The 19,610-nt window shown below is 38.0% G+C and overlaps 1 protein-coding gene across 1 annotated transcript; it reads right to left on the bottom strand.

Moving 5' to 3' along the window:
- Window positions 1-12,154: 12,154 nt before the first annotated feature.
- LOC123502204 (cuticle protein 8-like) lies at window positions 12,155-13,616 on the bottom strand. Its single transcript, XM_045251450.1, has 3 exons — window positions 13,587-13,616; window positions 13,330-13,473; window positions 12,155-12,534 (listed from the first exon to the last, which is right to left on the bottom strand). Exons 1-3 carry the CDS (start codon window positions 13,596-13,598, stop codon window positions 12,301-12,303), a joined length of 390 nt encoding a protein of 129 aa, XP_045107385.1. The 5' UTR covers window positions 13,599-13,616; the 3' UTR covers window positions 12,155-12,300.
- Between the last annotated feature and the right edge of the window lie 5,994 nt (window positions 13,617-19,610).

Raw genomic sequence — 19,610 nt, 5'->3', positions numbered from 1 at the left:
GTGCCAAGAGTTCAGGAGATTTATACAAAAAAGAACACCTGCGACCTTTAGCGTTCCTGGAATCTTGTAAGGAGCGTATCAGTGGTACCAGTACAAGCAGCGCATGATACTGGTCACCACACTCTCAAACACTTCTGCACCCAAGGACTTTTGAGGATTATTACAGTTTTTACGTTATACACAGGAGAAACACTCTTCAATAACCAGGTAATCATCTCCGTGGCCTCTGGAATTAGTTGTGGTGAGAGAGCAAAGCGCTTTAGAAAACTGATGGGTCCCTCAGCCTCCCTGGTTGTGGCAATACCTGTCAACCTGCGTGGCCTTGATGTGCGTGCCACATATAACCCACACACCGCCGGTCCCTGCCGCAGCCTGTCCCCGCCACGCAGCCAGTTAGGCCGGGTCCTACCTCGTTTCTCCTCCTCACTAAGACTGACAGACTGGCAGCTCTTATGATTGTCAGGGATTCATGTAATGCTTTATAACCGTGAATGTCAAGATCTATAGGGCATAACCAAGCTAATTGTGTTGCTTTTATTGTTCTACTTGTAAGAGGAAATATAGTCTGTCTACTGTAAAGTGGCTCTAAGTCCCGAGGAATGCGTGGTTGTCAGATCTCGAGGAAAACAGTGAGCTATCCTTGTAATAAGTGCGTTGATCAACAGAAAACAAATATTATTCACGTAAAATCAATTGCGTTATCAGTAAGCTATATGTTTTCAATCCAGGAGTCATTTTAGAGTAAACAGGCTATAGTTATAACGTAAAGGTGTGTAAGAAAGAGTTATTGATGTTGCTATGGTAAAATTGCATGTACAGTTGTAGTCATAAGTTGTGTCTTTATTCGTTGCCATAATGAATTGTAATCAGACCAGATCTCTCTCTCTCTCTCTCTCTCTCTCTCTCTCTCTCTCTCTCTCAATCAATCAATCAATCAATCAATTAATCAGTCAATCAGTCAGTCAGCCAATCACTCAATCTTCTCCTCAAGACGCTGGCTACAATTCATCTTGGTGACGAAGCTGTAGTCATCTTAGACCGCTCCTGCATGTACAGTGTTGTTGGATTAGTGTTTGGTGGTGGCGTCTGATGCCGTCAGGAGAGGTTCATTATGTGTTGCAGGTTAATATCTAGTAGTGTGTTACATGTGCACTGTTTCGTTGTTGTGTGGTGGTGGTATAGGTGATATCTATGTTGTTCAATTAACCCCTTCAGTACCATGACGCGTTTCCATATTCATTCTGCTTATTATTTGGTGATTTTCTACAGCTTCAGAAACTCATGTGGGGGGATGGAAATAGTGATGACTGTGGCCTCTAACCTCCATACACCCTTCTTAAACCCTTCATTACTGGAACATATTTTTACATCGAAATTTGTGTATGATTTGACCATTTTATTGACATTAGGAAGGGTCCTTGGAGATCAGAAGATCAATAGCCAGAGTCTTCAATAATTTAAAACTCACATGAGTTTCTGAGGCTGTACAAAATTACCAAATAATAGGCTGAATGAATATGAAAACGCGTCATTGTACTAAGGGGGTTAATATGAATAAAATGGCCTAATCGTACACAAATCTCAATTTACAAATGTATCCCAGTACTGAAGGGTTAATATTTGTTAGTGTTGTGTGACAGTGTTGGTGTTGGTGTGGTAGGTGATAATTTCTGTTATAAAGTTAGTATTTGGTAGAGCATTGTGTGTAGTGGCTTGGTGGTGTGTGCTGTGTGGTGGTGGTGAGTCACTTTCTCTATCATACAAGTTTGTGTGTCCAGAATTGGTGTTGTGTGGTCAGTAAAGTTCTTGTTTTCAACGATGGTTACAAGGGCAGCAAAGGTCAGTGTTGTCAGTATTGGCAGGTATGTGAGGCTTGAAGGCGAGGTATTAGGTATCTTTCTAGTTTTCTCACTGTTTTTCACTACAATTTATATACTTACCTACATTCTTTTCTTCTGACTTTTTTTCCCTATCTGTCTCAGTGTTTTTTATATTGGCAGGATTGTGAAGTTTTAGTACTAGTAGAGACAGGTCCTGCATACCTTTCTCCACGTTACGCTGTTTTTTTTTTTTTTTCACTGCAATTTATACCTGCACTCCACGCCATTCTTTCCTTCTGACTTTTTTCCTATCCCTCTCAGTGTTTTTTTTTTTTATATTGGCAGGATTGTGAAGTTTTAGTAGGAGTAGAGACAGGTCCTGCACACCTTTCTCCACGTTACGCTGGTTTTTGCAACATGCAACACACTTACCTGCACTCCACACTACTTCTTTTTTCGTTATACTTGTTACACTCACCCGTGCTCCATGTAAGTTTCCTCTGGTCAGTCCATCATTGTTACACCTTAATGTTTGCTGAAATAAACATCAATTTTCCTATGGTACTGATGTGGTTGGATGTTTGAATGAATAAGAGAACAATTTATAACAAAAAGTCTGTGAAGAAACATTTTTTTCCACCAGATGTGATATTTCGTGTATCGATGTTTGGTGAAAAAACACAAACTATTCCATAATATAGACGTGGGTGTATGGAGGAATGATAAGATGAACGAATGGGACAACAGTTTTAAGAAAGGAAGTTTGGGCACGAAGTTAAACCGTGTGAGTGAGCAAAGGGAGGCGCGAGGGAGCCAAGTCGTCCGTGGCAGGTTGGTTATTCGGATTGACACCTGCAGTTTCTTAGTTGTTGGTTGATATTGGATCCATGAGTTACTGGAATATAGATAAGTTTTATGTTTCTTGTCAATTCTGAGTTCTCTTATCTGCTGACAGTCTCCTTAGAAACCCGATGAATAATGGATTCTTAGCAGGTCAGAGAGCTTGAGGTTGAAGGAAAACTTTAAACACAAAAGGAGAATGGTGCGTTACTCGATTTGTGAACATAAACTGATGTATCTTCACCGCTTTTGTACTACACCTGATTTACGACGTGTTGCGTGTAAGGATACATTATATCTCCTGTGATGTATTTTAAAGGAGAATTATTCATATGATGAGAACATATAATTATAAAAACATGGTAAGATGTCATTACAGCTACACGTAGCAGTCTCTGTGTAAGATATATACATACATGTACTTATGACTCCTCTGAATGAATCTATGTAATCTTTTGAAGCTCCGTAATGACTCTGCGCTAACAACCTCGACCTCAAGTCTTTTCTCTTCATCTACCACCACTGTCTTCCTCTTCCTCTTCTTTATGCGGTCATACCTACACCTCAAAACTCGATCCTTTCTTAGCACTATCTATAACTCTGTACAGACATTCAGACAAGTTGGAGGAGGAGGTGAAGAAACACAGGTATAGGGAGGTGAGTTTATTCCCGACTAGTTTCGCTGATCAATTCCCCTGAAGAAGCATCAGCGAAATTAGACAGGAATAAACTCACCTCCCTACACCTGTGTTTCTCTTCACCTCCTCCACACTATCTATAACGTTAAAGATTCTATGAACACTAACTCTTTGAAAGTCAGCTATTTTTCCTTAGTCTACATGCATATAGTACATTGTTGTGGTGCATAGTGTGGTGGATTCAAAACTAATCAAGAGGAACTTTGTTATGCAAAAGAAACTGGAAAGAGTTACTCGGTTTGCATGCTCATCACCATTTCAAGACCTAAATAACCTAAGCTAACAAATATTATTCACTTACAAACATGAACATTCGTATTTATGCTTCAGGTTAGTTCTCAAAAGACTGTGGATCTCCATGTGATAGTCCACGTCATCGCAACACAAGCCATTATGAGCTAAGAATATCGCTCTGCTCAACAAAAGTACTGTATATGGAGGCACCGAGTACTGGAACCTGCTATCACGTGACCTCAAATTAGGTAATTCAATAACATGCTTTGTAAGTAAAAACGAAAATTACTAGATACTTATTAAGAGCACGCTGTATTTTCTTTTAAATATATATTAATACACATACCGCTTTCATGGTATCTGTTCTTGTTCGATATGTTCTCTCATTTCTACCAATTATCATGCAAGACGAGGTTTATGAATGACACGCTGACACGCATTTTTCCTTAGTATGGCTTACTGTATGTCATGTGTAGGTACATAGATCCTTACATAGGTTTATGTAGAAATGTTATATCAGTGAAAAAAAAAAATAGCTGACTAGAAGTTAAGGTTAAGTCACAAAATGTTTTGGTCTGTTCATTAAAAGAACTTCGGGTTAACGGACCAATATTTGACATGAAAAGCATTTCCACCTTGTTCTGACCATTGTGAGCCAACTGTGAATAATGAATATATCATCAAAATTGATATCAGTGTCTTCATCTCTCACCTCAAACCATCTTCCAATTCATCTTCCTTACGCCTCACTGAACAGGATTTCTTGGGAGAGCAGCTGGCATTGGGTTGCCTGGCCGGTGGAAACGAGAACATACGCATTACATAATGCGATTGGTTACATCTTACGCTGGCAGGGTTCCTCAATCTTATGCAGCATCGATTGCTTATCTAGTGGAGAAACTATATTCACTAGTATTGTTCATCTATATCAGGGGTGGGCAAACTTTTAAGTGCTTGCGCCACATTAGAAAAAAATAATTCACATACTATATTAACCTAAAATTATTGATATTTAAAATACAAATAAAAGACTTTTAAGGAAAAAGCCACTCTCCCAAGCATATGCACACCTGCGAGAGGAAAATGAAATGCTTACAATATTATTTGGCGTTGTTTATTATGTTTCTCTTTAATATTTATTAACATTTCTCGGGACGCATGAATTCCTTTTTGCGGGCCGCATGTGTCCCTTGGGCCGTAGTTTGCCCACACTTGATCTATATGAAAATTAATTTGCGATAAGAATGTATTATCCTATTCAGTGCTCCAGTTAACTCCAAGATTCGATTAATTCACCTCACGTCAGACAGAATTAAGTAAATAGAAATGTAATTATAATGAATCAGTAGTCAGAAGTAGTTTTGATATAATCTCAAACTTAAAAGAAGCTCTTCTTTAGGTTCACATTAAAAAGTGATGCCTTAACTATCACTTAAAAAAAAAAAAGGCTGAGATTTCTTGCCATATTCCTTCGGTAGACACATATTCCCCCTTAGTGCGTTCTTTGCCTCCCTCTGGTGTGATAATTATGACCTCGCTTTTGAGATGTTATCTATAACTTTGTTTGATAAATCGATCAGGTAATCAGTAAATCCCTATATCCCTTATTACAAATTTCCTTCATTCGTCACTCTTTTTTAACTAGTGTTGGATTAATTCTAAGACAGTGATCATACCCTGCTCTCTCTCTCTCTCTCTCTCTCTCTCTCTCTCTCTCTCTCTCTCTCTCTCTCTCTCTCTCTCTCTCTCTCTCTCTCTCTCTCTCTCTCTCTCTCTCTCTCTCTATATATATATATATATATATATATATATATATATATATATATATATATATATATATATATATATATATATATATGAATATATATGTTGCCTTTTCCCTCTCTTTCAAACGCTTGTAATTTCGAAAAAAATTTATCTGTTATAAGTTCACCGTTGTTTTCATTCACCAAGGCGACATGCTTGTGATTCTAATATTATCATAAGTAGCTGGAATGATGCGATTCTAGTACAGGACAATTCACAGCAGGAAATCTACAAAAACCGAAGGGATAAGAATCACGTAGGTGCCTTGGATGCTGCAATAGACGAGTGACACAGACAGGCAACACTGACAGGGCGCCACAGACATGGTGGACAGGGACGAGTGGAGAAATCTAGGCTTTTGTCTTGTTTTTATCTTGTATAGAAATTATCCAAGGTGGTGATGATTAGAGCTCACTGGAGAAGTAATAAGCAATTATCATGCTTCCATTTTCAGTAAGTAGTCATTATATATTCGACACTTGTAGGCAGATGATAATATAATAATCTAAAGACATGCTGTGTTAAATGTCTCCACACCTCACGCCTTTGACCTACGGACGGCTGGAAGAAAATGTGTAAACGAGATGCAGTTTTCAATAGAAAGAAAGAAAGAGAGAGAGAGAGAGAGAGAGAGAGAGAGAGAGAGAGAGAGAGAGAGAGAGAGAGAGAGAGAGAGAGAGAGAGAGAGAGAGAGAGAGAGAGAGAGAGAGAGAGAGAGAGAGAGAGAGAGAGAGAGAGAGAGAGAGAGAGAGAGAGAGAGAGAGAGAGAGAGAGAGAGAGAGAATCAGAATCAGAATCAGAATGTTTATTCCATTATACAATACAATGGTTATTCCTTACATGGTGTTTACAGCATATAAACATTGGGTCAGGCAACATGTAAACAACAGTTAAGATTGTTCTATATATGAAAAATCACAAATACATAAAAAGTAGATAGACTATACTATCTGCACTAAAATCTTTAGAACGGTAAAACTAATGTCTTAAAACGACAATGAGTAAAATTATATAAGAAAAATAAAACACTAAGTCTACAAATAATCAAAATAAATTAAAAACATAGTAAAACAAGAAAACACTTAATTTGTACAATAGTTATGGAGTACTAAACTGTTGCACTAAAAAGTGGCGTAGCAACTGTCGTTTAAAAGAAGAAGCGGTGGCGGCATTCCTGAGACAAGCGGGAAGGCTATTCCACAGGCGTGGCGCGGCCACCAGTGCTGAGCGAGCCCCAGTGTGTGTGTTAGTGTGAGGGATATACAGTTGATTCTGTTGTCTGGTAGGAAGAAGCCGTAGATCACTGAGTTTTGGTAGGGGAAGAATATGGTGCGGAATTCTCTCATTCAAAATGTTATAAGTCATTACACATAATTCATATTTATATTTATATTCAATTCTTAGCCATCCAAGCTTTTTCAGGAAAGGAGTGACGTGGTCACGCCTAGTCCCTCCATTCAGTGCAACTTTAGCAGCAAAGTTTTGTACTTTCTGTACTCGTTGTAGCTGAGTTGCGTTAGTAGATCCCCATATTTTCATACCATAATTCACTGAGCTTAATACAAGGAGAGTTTATAGCAATTGTTCTTGCATCAGAACTCAGGTAGTCTTTAATCCTATTTAGATAGACTAACGTACCGAAGCTCTTTCTGGTAATGTTATTTATATGTTTATCAAACGTCAAGTACTTGTCAAAATTTACTCCAAGATTATTTATCATATCTTTAGGGGCTATCTTACTTCCATCGACCTTTAAAAAAGTGTTTGGAGGTATCTTTGAAATATATGTTCTGCTGCCTACAAACATGCACTGCGTTTTCTTAGTATTAAGCAATAGGCCATTTACGTTAAAATAATCTTTAGCAATTTTAAAGGTAGTAGCACTTCGGTACATTAGGTCATCAATATTGTCAATACTACCAGTGTGAATAAACTGGGTGTCATCAGCATATTGTACTACTAGACAGTCAGAAATAAAATGTGTTAAGTCGTTAACATATATTAAAAACAAGATTGGGCCCAGCACAGATCCCTGAGGGACACCGTATGTAATTTCTAATTTATCAGAGAGAGTCTTTCCCATTCGTACACACTGTGATCTTTTGTTTAAATAACTATCAAACCAAAAATTGTCAATTTTCAACTTATGCAGTTTATCTATTAGAATTTTGTAGCTGACACTATCGAAAGCTTTAGACAGGTCGCATAAAGTGACAAGAGATATTTTACGTTTGTCAATATTGTCGAACAGTTTATTAGCAACTGTCATGAGCGCCGTTTCAGTCGATAGATGGCTTCGAAATCCATGTTGAGAGAGAGAGAGAGAGAGAGAGAGAGAGAGAGAGAGAGAGAGAGAGAGAGAGAGAGAGAGAGAGAGAGAGAGAGAGAGAGAGAGAGAGAGAGAGAGAGAGAGAGAGAGAGAGAGAGAGAGAGAGAGAGAGATTTTCATTATCGGAACATATCATAAGGTAGATGGTGTCAAGTCAATGCGGAACATTACGAAAAGATAAGATACAATTGTGGATGAGGAAGATAGAAACATGTTTTTTCTACAAAGGGACTGGCACGTGTAGGCCTGTTCACTTCCTGTAACTTCCCTTGTCTGCAGTGTATTATGTGGTTACCGTGCATAGGAACAAACTCAAAGAAATGTGTGGAAGCTTCGTGTTGGTTGACATGGTACATGACATTCTGGTGAATTTTGATATAGGAACATTGTGAAATGAAGAAAATACTCGATTCATCATTAATCTGCAGTTTTATGAGAGAGAGAGAGAGAGAGAGAGAGAGAGAGAGAGAGAGAGAGAGAGAGAGAGAGAGAGAGAGAGAGAGAGAGAGAGAGAGAGAGAGAGAGAGAGAGAGAGAGAGAGAGAGAGAGAGAGAGAGAGAGAGAGAGAGAGAGAGAGAGAGAGAGAGAGAGAGAGAGAGAGAGAGAGAGAGAGAGAGAGAGAGAGAGAGAGAGAGAGAGAGAGAGAGAGAGAGAGAGAGAGAGAGAATTAATGTTAACTTGTTCTTATACGAAAAATTGATGCTACTCAACTGGTTATTTTCTCATTGTCAGGAAATATTCAGTGTATTAATTCATCAAGAGCGTATCTGCTGGCCAAGTGTAAGTAGAGCAGAAGGTATTGTGTTTTTGTGACCCTTTAAGCTTGAGTTGTCCTTTCATATCATAAATTTACTAGTGAAGGTTGCGCCAAATGTTTGAGTTCAAGTAAACGACGTAGAAAGTTTCGTTTTTTTGTATCCAATTATGAAGTGTTTTGCTGTCTCACTTGTGCTTATTTTTATCATTTTTTTTTCTTTGTATAGATTTACTAGCGAAGGTCACGCTAAATGTTTGAGTTCACGCTAACTGAAATATTTTTATTCTTAAAGTTTAATCATTGTGCTTTTTTTTTTTTTTTTTACCAGTGGAAGGCAGAGCATCTAAGAGCTAACCTAATATCTTCAGTCTGCTATGCTATTACTATAACTACTGTATTTTCTTAAATCCATTTATTTTCTAAGTTTGTAGCAAGAGTGTAAATGGTGTGTGTGTACTGGTGTGTGGTGCTTTGTGTGGAGCTCTCTGTGTTATTACCACTCTGGTGTACAAAAGATAGATAGGCAGATATTTTTAAACCAAATCGGCTTCTTAGTGTTTACTGTGAGTCACATTTCACATAACAAGGAATGATGTATATTTTTATTTGTTTATTATTTCCGCAATTGTTTTGTTGTTGAGAGGAAGTTGATGTTACTCACCCAAACACTTACCAACAGCAATGCATGTTGCATAGAAACACCTAGAGACACATACTCTGCTTACTTTTTACATTGTTTACTTGAACGTTTTATTTCTCATTTCGATATTTATGTTTTCCAAACTATTAACGATTTTATTTAACTTAGAAACAAATAATGAATGATCACCTTTTACATGAAGTCCTTGGTGTGCCTTTATTTGTGCAACAAAAGAAATTAGGTTCATTTTAGCATAAATCAAATAAGGCACAGGGCAACGCAAGGCCTTGGCAACGATAACCCAGCTGGAGAAATTCAGAATGTGTACCTTAAGGATGCGAGATGATTTCCGAGGGCAGCGGCGGGAGAAATATCAGGAGTCAGGTGGAAGGTGTCCACGGTGTGACATCTGGAGCTCAGGTGAAAGGACTGGGCAGATATGCAAGTGGTGGGAGGAAGCATAAAGATACCGTGCGTATCTTTGAGAACAGGACAGTGCAAGGAGTATCACTAATGGAATTAGCGATCAAAAGTAAAATAATATTAGAATATAAGAGACACTGAAGATACGATTCCATGAGTGAAGAATAAAGCCTAAAAGATTAAAAAAATTAAAGACATGTCTTGAAACTTCTCTCTTGAAAGAGTTCAGGTAGGGGGAAATACAGAAGCAGGCAGGGAGTTCCAGATTATTATAATGTGTTCATTTACCATAGAGCAAAGTGTTGCCGTATCAAACTCACGATGTCTTTATTGGCTGAAATGAAATGGATAACATTTGAGTAAAGAATAAAAATGTTTTTTTTTTTCTTGAAATGAAATAAGCAGTCTTCCTGTGGTTAATTAAAAACTTTATTTTTTTTTTTTTTGTATTTTAATTCTTCAGTTCGACACTGAAAGTGAAGTCGGCTTGCCATTAAAACATGTGGCTGGTGTTCATATTGGTATTTCTCTTGTCATCAACCATCTAGTTCATCATGTTAAACCAATATAATACTTATACACTACTACTGACACACTGATACATTTTCAGCTGTATCATGGATGGGTTATAGGGTTTCATAATGTTGTTTTTAATCAATTATTTTACTCATAAACAGGTTTTTTTTTTCTATAACTAGCAACTTTTCAAGGCTGTAAGAGAAACTTTGGTAGAATGGTGACGTAATTACAGTATGAAAAGAAATCTGATTGCATTAGAAAAGAATTAGGGCAGGGAATAATTGCAAAGGAGTGTAGGTTGGGCTTCCTCACTCGGGGCAACGGTTTCCTAGCAGGTGGACTTTGAGATAGGAGGTACCCCAAAAACTATCCCCTTTAGCCCATGAGTTCCCGTGAAAAACCCACACGGTATAAGTAAAAAAAAAAAAATGATATAAGGCTTCATTGAATTTATTTATTTTATTTTTTTTTTGTACAGTTTTCCATATATCCCAGCGGTGGAGACTCACATGCTACACGCCGAGCTCTCTTAGATATTACGAGTCTATGGGATGCGTCATAAGCATTTACTCTCTCACTGTGCTCTGACGGAGATAGTGTCGTTGCATCTGCCGTTACCATTCCTATATGCTTTAATGCGGTATTGTAGGTGAACTTGCCTCCGACCGCTTCCAGCTCCAACCACAACTTCCTCCAAAAAAACGCATGTAAAACGTCCTATCGTAGCAGGGCTTGTGGCTGTCTTTACCGTAGACACTAGACGACGTCACATGATTTAGTTAATTCCTGAACCGTAGAATTTATCTGAAAGGGGAAGAATAAGAAAGTGGTCTCTAGAAGTCTAAGTAGTTTTTCATCATGTTAACACAGCAAACAGGCAACATAGTGCTTGTGCGAGATTGTTTCAGGCAAGACGACAAGCAAAGAAGACAGCCATCACGAAGACTTATTTATTTTTTATACCATATGGACCTTTCACGAGAACTTACGGGCTAAAGGAAACATTCTATCTGAAAGCCCACTCATTAGGGAACCGTTACCACGAGAAAGGAAACCCGTGCGCTTGGAGATCCCTTGGCCCCCAAAGCACGCATGGTTCCACTGTACCACGACGACCCCATGAAGGAGACATATTCTTGATATTTAAATTGGTGATCTTGTATTGAATGTAATACCGGGTGAATGAAGTGAAGGAGTAATTTCTTTGTATGTCATATCGTTGTTAGGGAGTGAGAAGAATGACTGGTAAGGGCGACTACTAAGGCTGTCCTATATACAGTGATGACGCGTGTCTGTGGGGGCAGTGACTAGGGAGACAAGATGTGTAATACCAGGTGAATGAAGTGAAGGAGTAGTTACTTTGTATGTCGTATCGCTGTTAGGGAAGGATGACAGGTGAGGGAGATTACTGGGGCTGTCCTATACACAGTGATGACGCGTGTCTGTGGGGGCAGTGACTAGGGAGAAAAGATGCGTGCACGTACATATAGAGCCCTTTATTGCTCATCTCAGCGAGCATATTGCTTATTGCAGTTGGACTTTTGTCGTAGGTTTTGTTGAGAAGTAAAGAAAGGATGCGGTCTGTGATTTAGGATGCAATGTCCGTACAATGAAACGGAATTGAAAATGAGTTTTTAGAAAGAGTAAGACGGAAAAATGAGAGGAAGTGAGAGGAAGTAGAAATGAGAGATAATGAGAGGAAGAAAAATAAGAAGGAAGAAAGATGAAAGTGGAAATGAGGATAAATGAAATAAAGTAAAAGGAAGAGAGGTGGAGAGCAAATGAGAGACAATGAGAGAAAGGACAACTGGTGGTCTATGGTGGCCTGTTTAATGAGCAATGGAAGGTGTACAGTATTTAGTTTGTGCCTCGCCTCGCCTCCTTGCAAGGTCAATGGAGGCAGGCGAGTCACGGAGCGTAGAGACGAGTGGCGGGCGGCCGAGTACTCACCATTGCTGCATTCATTATCTCAGAGTTGCCAGGGTAATGATTTTGCGCTCCCTCTCACTCCCACAAAAGAACACAAATGGAGAACAAATACCAGCAGACCTATTGGAATTTGCAGTTTCAGGTGACAGTAAGTCTCTATAATGCTGAAAGTTTTATTAATAAGTTAACATCAGTCGTTACATGAATCTGTAACAATGAAAGAATAAATAAGAAGTAGCGGACCGCAAAAGTTGGACTTGAGTACTGGCAAAACTGTATTGGTTCGAGGTGTAGACTGGCTCTTGTTAATACTCGGGCTTGTATACAGTCTGCTTGGGATGAACTGCCTCGCCCTCGTAAACAACGTTCGCTACATAGCCGGTTTTGCCGCTCACGGTGTAGGTAACGATCTGTGTGCGTCCGTCCGGCAGCACGGTGATGTACTTCCCACTCGTGTTGTCTCCGTCACGGGACTCCCAGTGGCCGAAGTCATTGTACTTGTCTTTCACCGTATAGTGGAAGTCATATTTAGGGGGAACCTGTAGGAGAGAGAGAGAGAGAGAGAGAGAGAGAGAGAGAGAGAGAGAGAGAGAGAGAGAGAGAGAGAGAGAGAGAGAGAGAGAGAGATATATATATGAGAAATAAAAAAAAAAGCCATTAGAGCACTCGTGGCAATTTATGACACACACATGGAAACTTAATATCCATCTACTATTTAAATGTATAAATTTAATTCCCACTACTAATAATGCACTGACTATTGAACTCCAGTCAGCTATCACTGAGAAAGAGAGTAAGAGAGAGAGAGAGAGAGAGAGAGAGAGAGAGAGAGAGAGAGAGAGAGAGAGAGAGAGAGAGAGAGAGAGAGAGAGAGAGAGAGATGTGAGGAGTGGCAGTTTGGTATTACAGGGTGTAGTGAATAATGTACTTTGTGTGGCCAAGCGCTGTATTTCTGAAGGAGAAGCACTGACGATGACTGAGTGGTGAACATGAACGCTGGTTTAGCTCAGAGAATCATGTTTTCAAGTTTTATGCTTAGTAATTTGTAAAGGAGTTCGTCGAATGAGTGTTATAAATGATTACGGAGATGTTTTTGTTTTTTTTCTGAGTATTTGTCAAATTGATGGGGAATACGTGCAAAACTGTTCACCACCACGTTCAGCCACTTCTCTTCTCCCTCCTCCTCCTCCTCCTCCTCCTCCACCACCACCTCCTCGGGGATGGAAAAGTCTGACAAGTGGAGTAGAACACAATCAGGAAAGCAAAGTGTTGAAGGAACCATGGCGGAGAGGTGGCAAGTGAGAGCCAGCAAGGAGCCATGCGGGACAACTTACGTGGGGGTATGGGTGTGGGTGAGGGTGAGGGTTGGGGTGTGGGTGTGGGTGGGGATGGTGATGTGGATGTGGGTGGGGTGGTTTGTAGGTATCTGGAACAATGTCAGCCAAGACAGCCACGGCCAGGACAGCCACCACTAGGATCTGGAAAGGAGCAATGTGTGAGTGAGAGAATATCAGCAGAGCGGCGGTAGCGGCGATGGTTTTACACGAATGTACTATCAGGCAGATCATGAAGTGGTGCAGTGAGTGCGTACCTTGTAAGACATGGTGCTATGAGTGTGTGAGGGAGGTGACTGGTGAAGATGATGGCTGGCTGCCGCTTATATACTGTGCTGGCCATGATGCAGAGGCTGAAAAACTTAGATGGAAACAGGACAGTTTTTGTCACATCATCTGTGACAGTCATATGTTTCAGTTAATAATGGAGTGAAAACGTTGGTCATGTCTGGTTATTTTTTCTTTCCACTGCGGCAGGGATGAGGTCATCAAGACGCCGGCAGTTTCCCATGACCGTGGTTGTTACACGGCCCAGCTTTATGGCCCGACATATCAGTGATGGATTGGTCTATTGACAGAGACTCAAACTGAACGTTTCTGTTTGTTGTAACACTATAGAAAGATCTCGAACGAACTTGAAGCGAAGTGTGTCCGAGTCATTCATGAGGAAGACAAACTATTCTTGAAGGTTTGAAGGGCGAACACTTACTTGAAGGAAAAAAAAAGCAAATATGAATGTCAGAAAAGGAACTCTGTAAAAGTAGTGATATCAGTCCGTTGATTGATAAAGATTCTTCTGTGACTGTCGATTACTCTTGGTATTGTTTGATGTGGAAAAAATTTGTACGAGTATTCTGGATATCACGCAAATTCTTTAACATGATCATAGAAGGAAGTCCTTTCTATTTGATGACAACTTCTCTCCCACAGAAACAGCAGAATACTCTGAATTAAATGTAAGGTAAATATGAAACTGTAATAGATGCTGCAGGTGTGCTTGAGGACTGAAACACAATATACAATCAAACACCAGTATACCTTTCAATGAGAACGAAGGTGTACACGGTTCCTGAACGGCAGAAGTTGTCCCGATGTACAGTGCTGAAGGAATAAACAAGATGACAGCAGCAAGCTCCAGCGCAGAGAGAGGACTGCCTGCTCGTGATGCACCAAGGTTTTCTTTCCACCAACGCTAGGTTGTTTGCACGTCCACTTGCGTGTCTAACGACAGCCAGGCACACAGCTGCCCTCCCCTCACTGAAAGATAACTAACACAATTGTGAGGCAGGAAGGTGTGTTTGATTTGGTGTTTGTTTAATTGTTTAATGTTGTTGTTGTTGTTGTTGTTGTTGTTGTTGTTGTTGTTGTTGTTGTTGTTGTTGTTGTTGTTGTTGTTGTTGCTGCGGTTCTTCTTTTCTTCCTTCTCCTCCCTCTATTTTTTCTTCTTTTTCTTCTGCTGCTTCTTCATCTTCTTCTTCTTCTTCTTCTTCTTCTTCTTCTTCTTCTTCTTCTTCTTCTTCTTCTTCTTCTTCTTCTTCTTCTTCTTCTTCTTCTTCTTCTTCTTCTTCTTCTTCTTCTTCTTCTTCTTCTTCTTCTTCTTCTTCTTCTTCTTCTTCTTCTTCTTTTCTTCTTTTCTTCTTCTTCTTCTTCTTCTTCTTCTTCTTCTTCTTCTCCTCCTCCTCCTCCTCCTCCTCCTCCTCCTCCTCCTCCTCCTCCTCCTCCTCCTCCTCCTCCTCGTTCTTTCGTTCTTCTTGTTCTCCTCCTTGGTCTTCTTCAACTTAGTAGATAAATAAGTCTTCTTGAAATATTTCAATATGTACAAGTATGCGTAAACTTCATTCACTGTTGTCCTCATTCACTGCAGCTCCACCACAAGTTAACTCTTGTATCATCCACTCTGTCCTTTGGCATCCTTCTCCCAACACATGCTTTCCAGTATAATAATAAATTCTTTTGATGACTGAAACATTTCCTTTTTATACACCATCTGTGAAATACATTCTTCATTCTCTGGTGACTCCCTTCCATCAGCTGGCCAATGTGTGTTGATTAGAGTATTTCAGATTTGTTGTTTGTATTTTAGTGTTAGAGTAAGAGATGACAACTTCTCAACAGAAACTTGCCTCGGTATTCATGATATTTGTGCAGTGTCCGCATTCATTTTATGGAAACCATTAAGATAAAGAGTGATCTTTATTAGTTTTTAACACACACACACACACACACACACACACACACACACACACACACACACACACACACACACACACACACACACACACACACACACACACACACACACACACACACACACACACACACACACACACACACACACACACACACACACACACACACACACACACACACTGTTATTATTACTACTGTTATTGTTACTACCACTTTTATTACAGCGAGTGCTATTGTTATTGCTATTTTTACTACTGCTACTATCGTTATTACTGTTACTGTTATTACTGTCATCATTCATACTACTATTTCTACTAATACTAACACTGCTAATGTTGATACTACTACTACAACTGCTGACACCACTACTATTCTAACTAATACTATTCATTCAAGTAGATTATCACTATTATTACTACTGCTGTTACAGCTATTACTGTCTTCATTCATACTACTACTTCTACTACTAACACTGCTACTGTTGATACCACTTCTACTAACACTGCTACTGTTGATACTACTACTACTAATACTATTACTATTACTACTAATAATACTACTTCTACTACAACTCAAGAAATAGATCCTTCTATTTTTCCATTTGCATCAATTAACAGTGAAGACCTATCGGAATTTAGTAATTTGAATAATGCACCAAGAGAAGAATTATATGAATACTTTGCTCCATTTTCAGTACAAGACGATAATTATAATAATGATCTTGATGTTAACCAGTTTTACTTAAGATTGAGAAATGTGAACTTCCCTAAATCAAAATATTTTTTTCTAGACTGCCTTCCTTTATTGCAAGAAAGTGCTGTAATTAATTTATTGACATTGAATATTAGGTCTATGTCTACCAACTTTCAATATTTCGTCGACTCCGTCCTCTCTTGTAACATAGATTTTGATGTATTAGGTTTCACAGAAACCAGACTAGACGCTGATATCTCGCCATTGTATATGCTACCACACTACGAAATGTTCACTAATAATAGAAATAGATATGGTGGGGGAGTGGCCATTTATATCGCAAGTAAATACAAATCTTCAATGATTATTGAATTTTTTTCGACTTGAACCATTCATTGAAACCTTAGGAATTGAAGCCAAATTTAATGAAAATACATACTTGTTTATTTGTGTCTACAGGCCACCTCAAAGTAATGTAAACGATTTCTGTAATACACTGACTGAAATTCTAGATATTATAAAAGATAAAAATTACAATAACGTATTCATTTTTGGTGACCTAAATTTAGATCTCTTAAAACAAAATACTGATAATGTGCAGGAATTCCTTAATATTATGTACAGTTATTCATTATTTCCCACCACAACATTACCAACACGTGTAGCAGACACTTCATCCACATTAATAGATCAAATCTGGGTTTCACACATAGAAAACAATGTAAGCAACTACGTACTTAAAACTGATATAACTGACCACTACCCCGTTATCTCAGTATTTGCATGTAACCAATCTGTCGTTCACAATCCTATATACATTACGAAAAGAATATTAAACTACGACTCGATAGACACATTTTGTAATATGCTTTCAAAAATTAACTGGTCAGATGTTACAGCTTGTACATGTCCAAACAATGCCTATAATTTATTTTATGATCGATTTAAATATTACTTTGATAAATGTTTCCCACTGAAAAATGTTAAATTAAATTTTAAAAAGGAGCGTAGCCCACACATAACACAAGGTCTGAAGAACAGCATCAGGGAAAAAAACAGACTTGAAAAATTGGCACACAAATGGCCTTTAACCTTTAAGGAGCACTATAGAATATACAGAAATAAATTGGTTTCATTGTTAAAAACGGCCAAAAAGAAATACAACCAGAACCAACTAATTAATAACCAAGGCAATCCTAAATCTCATTGGAGGTCCATAAATAAAATTCTCGGCAGATCAAAGAACAATAAGGATACAACCCTTGATTTACCTAATTGCGTTGATATTCCTAATAAATTTAATGACTATTTTTTGAAAGCAGGGTGTCAGAGCCATGATGATGTAGGAGATGAATTTATGAAATATTTGAACAATGCTCCTAATTATTCTCTTTATTTGTCACCAGTTTCAGAATCAGAAATAGAGAACTACCTTAAGGTGTTAAAAAAGTCATCGTCTGGGTATGATGAAATCCCTCCTTTAATTTTAAGATACACTGCCAACCATATCTCCTTACCGTTGTCTCACATAATTAACCTTACATTTAAAAGAGGAGCTTTTCCTGACAAATTAAAAAAGCTAAAGTAGTGCCATTATTCAAATCTGGTAATAGAAATGACGTCAGCAACTACAGACCTATATCGGTTCTTCCCGCATTTAGTAAGGTGTTCGAGAATGTCATATCCACCCGACTTGTAAAATTCATTGAGGAAAATAGATTATTCACTGATTGTCAGCATGGCTTCAGATCCGGTCGTTCAACTGAATCAGCTATTTTGCAATTTATTTCTAATGTCTACCGTTACTTAGAAGAAAAACATTATGTAATAGGAGTTTTTAGACCTATCTAAAGCATTTGATTCATTATGTCATAAAATACTCCTGAGGAAACTTATAAATTTTGGTATTCGAGGACTTCCATTGGATTTGTTTAAAAGCTATCTTACAAACCGTTCCCAAGCTGTTTATTGTAACTCAACTTATTCTTCTTTTAAAACTATAAATAGGGGTGTACCACAAGGATCTATTTTAGGTCCAATATTATTTCTCATCTACATTAATGACATTGTTAATGCAAGTACAAAATTTAAATATACAATTTATGCTGATGACACAAACTTATTACTAAATGATAACAATATTGATAACTTGTATGAAAATCTCCATAATGAATTAAATGCTGTCAATAGATGGATTAAAAATAATAAATTAGATTTGAATATTACGAAAACTAATTACATTGTTTTTCAAAACCGTTCCATCACAATTAACATGCCACCTGTGCTACTTGAGGGGACAACATTGCAAAGAGTGAAATCTGCAAAATTTTTAGGGGTATTCATAGATGAAAATATTAACTGGAGAAGTCAAATAAATTTTGTTGTAACTAAATTATCAAGGATGTGTGGTATACTTTATAGAATAAGAGACAATCTAACAACAGAAGCCCTTGTTAGCATATATTATACATTATGTTATCCACATTTGATATATTGTGTTTCCGTGTGGGCATGTACGTGGCCCTCGTTTTTAAATAAATTGCAAATAGCTTAGAATGAAATTTTTAGGTGTGTTTTATATGAAAAAAAAAATTGATGCTACTCATATTGTAATCCGTGAATACAAATTCCTTACTTTCAAAAATATTCATAAGAATTTCCTTTTATCATTCATCTTTAAATGCCTTACTCAGCAACATGGGAGTGAATATTTCCACATGATAACTACATCACACAACACCAGAAGAAATAATGTTAACCTTACTTGCCCACAGTTCAGGACAACTCTTTTCAAAAACAGCATTTTGTGCTACGGACCAACTATATGGAATTCTCTGCCAATGGACATCAAACATTTTTTTAACAGTGGTAACTATTATCAGTTTAGAAAATCACTCAAAGCACATTTGATTGTTAATAACAGTATTCAGATGTAAATAACAGTATTCAGATGTAAATAACAGTATTCAGATGTAAAATTAAGTAATTCACCGTAGTTGTTTGTTCTTATCGATTTAAATATTGTAATCTTAAATTGTTATTATTATTGTTTTAATTATATAATATCAAATTATATTGTTATTGTCCCATTATTAACATCGTTGATTATATTAATATAATTGTAATTATTAATGATAATTTTGTTTTTTTCGGGTGGGGGGAGTTAAGGAGGGTTAGGTATCCAATCCAGCTCCATATATCTATTAAAGAAAATGGTCTGTCGGGAAGCTTCGGCTTGACAGGCTAAACCTACTCAACTATGTAAATAGTATAAATAGCTTTATTTTGTATATTTATGGCAATAAAATTACTCTACTTTACTTTACTTTACACACACACACACACACACACACACACACACACACACACACACACCGCATAGTGCAGTGGTTAGCACA

Source organism: Portunus trituberculatus, chromosome 10 (genome assembly GCF_017591435.1).
Source record: "Portunus trituberculatus isolate SZX2019 chromosome 10, ASM1759143v1, whole genome shotgun sequence".
Taxonomy (NCBI): Eukaryota; Metazoa; Arthropoda; class Malacostraca; order Decapoda; family Portunidae; genus Portunus; species Portunus trituberculatus.
The sequence above is the reverse complement of the archived record's forward strand: the minus strand, read 5'-3'. Positions and strand labels throughout refer to the sequence as shown.

What these genes read in the sequence shown, in the direction of transcription:
- LOC123502204 (XM_045251450.1), bottom strand. An exon ending in ACCCACACCCATACCCCCAC is followed by an intron (nt 12,535 to 13,329) that starts GTAAGTTGTCCC and finishes TCTCTCCTACAG; the next exon opens with GTTCCCCCTAAATATGACTT.